Below are 7,698 nucleotides of genomic sequence, written 5' to 3'. Positions count from 1 at the left end.
AAAATTTGATATTTTAAGCTACCCTTCAAATTTTTATCTTAACGATTTTGATTATTTTATAATTAAATTTTAAATTAAAGCTATTAAATTAAATTATTAAACTTAATTAATAATTTTAAAATTTATATTTACATATAAATATATTTATATAGATGTAATTGAGATATATTGGCGGTGGTATATCTATCTATACTATATATAACAAATTTTATTGAATGTATTTTTATTTTTTAATATAAAATGTAGAAAAAATTATGATGGGATTTGAACTCAAAATACCAACACAAACTCTTTCAATCATACCATTTCAACCAAAATAATATTTAGTTTTAAATTATCCAAAAAAATTTAGTTTTATGTCAATTTTAATAAATATATTACATAACTTTTTCACCCGCATCGTAAAAGCGCCATATATTGATAATTTCATTGATTGAGTTAGCGTCCCAAATTAACTTGATATCAACTTAAAAATGATAATACTATGATAAACAATTAAATTGCATTTAATATTCTTAATTCAATGTATTTACCTATTTAAATTTTATTTTACTCACAATGTAAAGTAATATTTTTATTGCATGTGTTGTTATTATTATTATTTTTAAGTTTTACATTCTATTATTTATTGTATGTTATTTTGAAACACACATCTATATAATTTGTACGCGGAGAGAGGATAAGAAATAGCATGTACCAAAAGACGTGTTTCCCTACTACCAAATATGCCTTCCGTAAACATGAATAAACAATATATAGCAACGCCCTCATAGATTAATCAATCATCATATATCATTAAATAATAATAAGAGAAGAGTTTAGATTGTTTGAATGATTATTGGATATTAATTAATTAAACATGGTTGGTATGATTATTGTCATTTTCTAGTGTTCATACTTATGCCACCCTGTCAAAAAAGCCTACACCATATCTTGTTTCTCCTATATAAACGACACTGAAAGCTACTAGAGCAAATTAGAGAATTTGAAAATGGCAACTAAGCTAGCTTGCTTTGTGTTATTTATGATCATGTCCATGGCGATTTCGCCAACCCTTTCATCTGTAGTCACCAATGCAATGGACTATTGGTGCGACAAAACCCCAAACCCGCAGCCTTGCAAGTATTTCATGCGCCAAGAACCCAAACCCTTGGTGCCCAAGACCAAATCCGAGTTCCGCAAAGTGGCAGTGGGAATAGCCTTGGAACGTGCACTCCATGCTGAGACTCATACCAAGTGGCTGGGCAAGAAATGTCGAAATGACAAGGAGAAAGCTGCATGGGCTGATTGTTTGAAACTCTATCAACAAATCATTCTTCAAATCAACCAAACCTTACACTCCACCAAATGCACCGATTTCGACGTCCAAACCTGGCTAAGTACTGCCCTCACCAACCTTGAAACTTGTCGGGCAGGGTTCGTTGAGCTAAGGGTTTCTGATTATGTCTTACCCCTAATCATGTCCAACAATGTCTCAAAGCTAATAAGCAATGCTTTGGCTTTGACTAGTAACGCTTCATTTGTGCCCCAAAGTTACAAAATTTGTGCCCCAAAGTTACAAACACGGCTTTCCTAGCTGGCTCAAGGCCGGTGACAGAAAGCTGTTGCAGTCTTCTTCGCCAACACCCAACCTTTTGGTGGCTCGAGACGGGTCGGGGAACCGTAGGACTATTAAGGAAGCACTTGATGCCGCCTCAAAAAGGAGTGGGAAAGGTAGATTTGTGATACGTGTAAAAAGTGGGATTTACCAAGAAAACCTTGAGATTGGCAATAAGTTGAAGAATATTATGTTGGTTGGAGATGGATTGAGGAACACCATTATCACTGGCAGCAGAAGCGTTGGAGATGGTTCCACCACTTTTGACTCTGCAACTGTTGGTAATTTTGCTTACTGGATTTCTAAATTTCCTGTTGTAAACCTTTTTGATTATAAGTTCATAACTATTTCTTGGAAATAATAATAATGTTTATATTATGTTGTGTATTCAGCGGTAACGGGTGAAGGGTTTATTGCCCGTGGCATAACATTCCGCAACACCGCAGGACCGCAGAAGCACCAAGCAGTGGCCTTGAGATCAGGCTCTGATCTTTCTGTCTTCTACCGCTGTGGCTTCGAGGGATACCAAGACACACTCTACGTCCATTCTCAACGACAGTTCTACAAAGAATGCTACATATATGGCACAGTAGACTTCATTTTTGGAAATGCAGCTGTGGTTTTGCAGAACTGCATGATTTATGCATGGAGGCCAATGGATCAGCAAAAGAACACGGTAACTGCCCAAGGCAGGACCGATCCTAACCAAAATACTGGCATTGTAATCCATGGATCACGAGTGATGGCAACTGCTGACCTTTCCCCGGTGCTTAGTTCATTCAAAACGTTCTTGGGACGGCCATGGAAGGAGTACTCACGTACTGTTTTCATGAAAACTTACCTTGATTCCTTGTGGATCCTGCAGGCTGGCTTGAATGGGATGGAGACTTTGCTCTAAATACCTTGTTTTATGGAGAGTACCAAAACATCGGCCCCGCTGCTCCGACAAGTAGAAGGGTAAAATGGAAAGGTTACCGAGTTATAACCAGTGCTACTGAAGCATCAAAGTTCACAGTGGCTAACTTCATTGCTGGAACATCATGGTTGCCAAACGCTGGGATACCATTCACTCCTGGTCTTTGAGTTCATCATATTAACCGTATCACTCATTTTCAATTTGTTCCCAAACATTGTTTTGTTCTTTCATTGCTGCCGTGTCTTTCTTATACTGGTTGAAATCCACATGATTATGTAGAAGAATTTCTCCTGTGTCATACATGCATAATAAATAAATTAATGTTTTTTTTTTTCCCGGCCACAATACACAGAGGAACAAATTATACATATATGATCCAGTATGAACCCGAAATCAACCAAAATTATTGCTAAGCAAATCAACAAAGGTAAAAGAAGAGAACAAAGGGTGTCCTTCAGCTTTTATGCATAACATCAGCCTGCAAGTTGAAGGGGAGCTTCATCTATTCTATGCATAGTATAACAGTTGCCTCCTAGCAAGAAACCGAGCTTTCTCCATCAACAAAACTCTGTGAAAGTAAAACTCCGTAGAGCATTACCCATTTACTTGCTTCTCAGAAGTAAATATTGTCAAATGCCCGACCATCTCACGCCATAAATTGACTTGCAGGGTTGAAAACCTACACCCTTGCAGAATGCAAAGCAAGACACTAAAAGGTGCATTTCATTAGAAGTTTACAACAGCCATCACTCTGCATCATTCACGCTCTTCATATTATATTAGCTTCTCCATTAAAGTGGACCACATTACCAGTTGTATGAACACAGGAAAGTTTGTATAACACTTATCTTTATCCCTGCCATCAGCAGATATTTCACTAAGTTGAGCATTGTAGAGAACAAATCCTTAATAGTATAAATACAGCATTCATGTTGGATTACCTGTAAGTTATATAGAACCAGGAATCTGAAGGATCTGGAAAACTCATAACACTGAAGTACAAACTTTTATGTCTGCCTAAAGTTTAAACTTCTCCCTTGATTTTTCAGGGCTGTAATAGCAACAAGGCTGTTAAGTATTCAAGAAACAATATAGATATTACTAATTCTACAAACATTTGAAAATTGAAAACATTAAAGATGATATAAAAACATTGAGGAAAATAAAAGTACTCACCATGAGCAACATCTCATCCTATGTTTGTGAAAGAATCCCTTCTGGCATGTCTTCAATAACACTCCACTGGCACCAAGCCATGATATCTTTAGCTGCCAAAAAACAGACTGGAATCAGAACTATAGGAAAAGTCGTTCCTACCAAAAAAGAAAAGGTTTTGTTAAAGAGGACAAGGAAATACCAAATGCAGCTACATCAAATTGGAAGAAGCTAACCTATATTTTTTCCTTTTCAAACAAATTACCTTAACAAAAAATGATGCCATTTTTTTAAAATTGAAAATTCATGTCCAAGTTGCAGAAAACAAACTTTTTTTTGGTAGAACCAAAATCTATCGGGTCATCATCACCAGCAATAGCAAACTAACCTCTTTGTTCTTGCAGCTAACAGAAGAGAGGAATTAATAATTTAATACCAACATTGCCGTCAGCAGAAGTCCATCTTGCTACATTTCAAATAAAAGAAAATATTGGAGAACCATGAAGAAAATTAAAGTAAAAATTTACACAAAATGATTTGCTTACCAACTATGTAAATTAAATTGGGATATTATCTTGAATCATTAAATCAAAGTACCTTTCTCCTCATTTTCTAAATGTTTTGATGAAGAGACTTTTAGTTGGCTTATAAGGATATTTGCCACTTTGAATCATTGAATCATATACTATACGTGCTTCCCGCAATTTCTGTTGTTCACATAAGATACAAAGCAACCAGTTATAATAATATAACCGTGGGCCTGGACTACAGACAAGCATCTCTTCGAATATCTTGAATGCAGGGATGGCCAAATAACTAGCACAAAAATACTGAAGTATAATTTCATAAGTACCCTTGCTAGGAATGAGCCCCCTCTTGTGCATCACATGTAAAAGTGACAACGCTTCAAGTAATCTACTAGCCTGGCAAAGGCCATTTACTAAAATTTTGTACACAATGCCATCTGGAGTGCAACCATCTGCATTCATTTTATTAAATAAGCCTATGGCGTGATCAATTTCACCAGCTTTAATATGTCCACCCATAAGTATGGTAAAAGTCACTTGATTGGGAAGTACGCCTTCTTTTTGCATCAATTCAAAATGATCATATGCATCCTGCATCCTATCTGCCTCACAAAATCCAGAAATTATGCCATTGTAGAGGTACAAATTTGGCATAAACCTTGTTTGTTTAACCTTCTGAATAAGCTTCAAAGCAAAACATTTCATAGCTTCAGGAGAACTATCAGAAACTCTTAAATTCTTTTCTTTTGGCAGTAGAGATTGACGGTGGAGCAGTTGGAACAATTTTTCTCTTGCTCTTTCAGACCCTCTCCTCATAGAGAACCATCTTTTCCTGCTGCTGATGCTTCTGTAAAAACCACTGACCAGTGAAATATAGAAGATCAGGTCACGCTCAATCTGGTTTCTGTCCATCAAATCAACTAATCTAAAAGCAAATTCAAACTCTCTCTTCTGCAAGAAATTACTGATGAGAGAGGTGTACAGTACAGCATTAGGCACAAGACCATCATCCAACATCTTTTCAAGATACGTGCATCCCTTATCAGTCATGTTTTTCTTGACTAACCCGCTAATCAGAGCGGTGTAAGAATGAGATGTCGGCCTAATAGCAGCCCCTATCATTTCATGAAATAGCTGATCGGCTTCAATGACTCTTCCATTATTTGAAAAGCCATTAATCATTGTTAAATAAATAATCTCATCAGGATCCACCCCAGACTCAAGCATCCTTATGAACATAGCTGTAGCTTCAGATACCTTTTTTTGCCGGAAAAGAGAACCTATTATGCAATCGTAAATAGCAACACCAGGTTTCATTCCTCTGTCCTCCATTTGGTCCAGGATATCAAAAGCTGGTTCCAGATTCCCATGTTTACAGTGTTCATTTATTATTATCAAACAGGTTGCTTGATCTGGAAAGATACCTTGAGCTTGCATACGATTGAGTAGGGACTCAGCATCCTCAAAAAGACTCTTCTGGGAAAGACACTTTATCAAGGAGTTGTAAGTAAAAAGGAGAGGCATGCATCCTAGACTCTCCATTTTATCCATGAAATGCAAAGCACTATCCTGTTGTGCTTGCTCACAAAGGGCACTTATAAGTATATTGAATGCAACTTTGGCTAGATGCAAGTTGCTTTTCAAGATCTCCTCAATCAGAATCACAATCTTTTGCTCCAATTCTTCATTTGCAGAAACCGGAAGTAATAATGGATCAAATCCACACCCATTTAGAGCTATTGCCTTCAGAACCATAAAAGCAATGTCAAGTTCATACCCCTTAGGGTACATCTTCATAAGTTTGAAGAACAAAACATGGTCCGGAACAAGACCACCATTCAGCATCCTTTCATAGAATTCCTCTGCTTCCATTATCCTATTCTCCTTACATAAGGATGTAATTAGAACTGTGTAACAGTGGGCATTAGGAGCTAAATTCTTGCTAATCATGTTATTCAGAAGCATAGAAGCACAATCCACCTTCCCTTCCCTGCAATAATTACTTATCATAACGTGAAAAGTGACCACACTTGGCTGCAGTCCCTGTTCCATCATCTGGTTGAATAACACCCAACCGTAATCAAACAAACCCATCTTAACAAACCCATGGATCAATGTGTTATAAGTATAACTATCCGGCCTACAACCCATCTTGAGCATCCTATAGTAAACTCTCAGGGCCATTTTCATCTTCCTACCCTTACAGTATACATTTATCAATGAAGTGTACATCGTCTTGTCCACAAAGAAACCCTGCGACTCCATTTTTCCAAACAAAGACTCAGCCTCCACAACCCACCCTTGTTTGCAAAGACCATAAAACAAAGACTTGTACAAATGAAGCGTAGGTAACGATTCTGTTCTTTCAGGCATTAAATCAAACATTTGAATCGCTTCTTCCAAATACCCTTTCTGACATAGTCCATCAATCAACATATTATAATACCAGCAACCCAAATTAACATTAATATTAATCATTTTAATAAAGTAATCAAATGCATCCAAAAATCTTTCTTGCGAGCATAGCAGCCTAACGAGAGCATTAAAGGCAGGCTTTTCACAAGAATTGTCCGTTACAAGCCGATCAAAAAGAATTGTAGCTTCCTCTAACTTCCCTAACTTACACAAACAAATGACTATAGAATTAGCAATAGAGGAGTCAGGAATAATACCTCTACCAATAATATAATCGGAGTAAAAAGAGTAGGCCAACGGGAGATGCCCTGATTGCACAAGCTTCTTAATGAGAACAGCGTATGTGGATAAATCAAGGTCCAAGCCACGGGAAGTGACGAAATCAACGGTTGATAATGCATCAGAGACAGGAGAAGAGTTAGAAACGACACGCTGAAAGAGTTTCCGAGCAGAGGATAGTAAGCCACGATTAATGAGTTGCTCAGAGAAGGAGAGGCAAAGGGAAAAATGGTCAGCGGGGATGGATGAAACGGTGGCGTAGGAGGGGTCTAATGGAAGAGCAGCTGAGGTTGTTACTGCTCTTCTGGATTTGAAGAAGAGGTGACGTGAAAGAACTCTCTTATTCGTCATGTTTAGAAACGGTGGATGGGAGTTTTGTTTAAAGCACTAGTAAAAAGAAGGAACAAGTAGGCATAACAGAAACTTTCGGAAGACAAAATTGTCCCGTTTTCTTAGTATGATTGGCCCAAAGAGACTGCAGAAAGAAATGGGAAGAAGAAGAAGTAGAGCGCTGAGGCCGAACGAACAAAAAGCGCTGAGGCTCCAGTTGTGTTAGTTTAAAACCCTGGGGTCGTTACTCGCAGGGTTTTTCTGCTACCATACTCTGCCCTTTTCCCATTTTAAGAGTGGGCTATTAAATCGGCTTTTTGGGCTTAAAATCTGATTTTGGAGTTGATAAATCTCGGATAAAAACATAAATTTTAGATTTTTAGTATTTTTATGAATATAATTTTTAAACTAAATTGAATTTTGATTTTAGTATTAAATTGGATCTTCAATAATTAATGTGGGACTAATCTTGTAACTAG

The 7,698-nt window shown here is 37.1% G+C and overlaps 1 protein-coding gene and 1 pseudogene across 5 annotated transcripts; one reads left to right on the top strand and one right to left on the bottom strand.

The window, feature by feature from the left end:
* Positions 1 to 907: 907 nt before the first annotated feature.
* Positions 908 to 7,475, bottom strand: LOC105788607 (pentatricopeptide repeat-containing protein At5g62370). 5 transcript variants are annotated; one of them, XM_012615574.2, is made up of 6 exons: positions 4,522 to 7,475; positions 4,266 to 4,375; positions 4,057 to 4,134; positions 3,690 to 3,781; positions 3,455 to 3,564; positions 908 to 3,369 (listed from the first exon to the last, which is right to left on the bottom strand). In XM_012615574.2, exons 1-2 carry the CDS (start codon positions 7,238 to 7,240, stop codon positions 4,347 to 4,349), a joined length of 2,748 nt encoding a protein of 915 aa, XP_012471028.1. In that variant the 5' UTR covers positions 7,241 to 7,475; the 3' UTR covers positions 908 to 3,369; positions 3,455 to 3,564; positions 3,690 to 3,781; positions 4,057 to 4,134; positions 4,266 to 4,346. The 5 variants fall into 5 exon arrangements, with proteins under 5 accessions (XP_012471028.1, XP_012471030.1, XP_052483417.1 ...); XM_012615576.2 differs by having other exon boundaries at positions 4,057 to 4,130; XM_052627457.1 differs by having other exon boundaries at positions 3,455 to 3,581; positions 4,266 to 7,475.
* LOC105788610 (pectinesterase-like) lies at positions 992 to 2,680 on the top strand (annotated as a pseudogene).
* Positions 7,476 to 7,698: the final 223 nt, after the last annotated feature.

Source organism: Gossypium raimondii, chromosome 2 (genome assembly GCF_025698545.1).
Source record: "Gossypium raimondii isolate GPD5lz chromosome 2, ASM2569854v1, whole genome shotgun sequence".
Taxonomy (NCBI): Eukaryota; Viridiplantae; Streptophyta; class Magnoliopsida; order Malvales; family Malvaceae; genus Gossypium; species Gossypium raimondii.
Note: the sequence above shows the minus strand (reverse complement) of the source record. Positions and strands in the feature narration are given on the sequence as shown.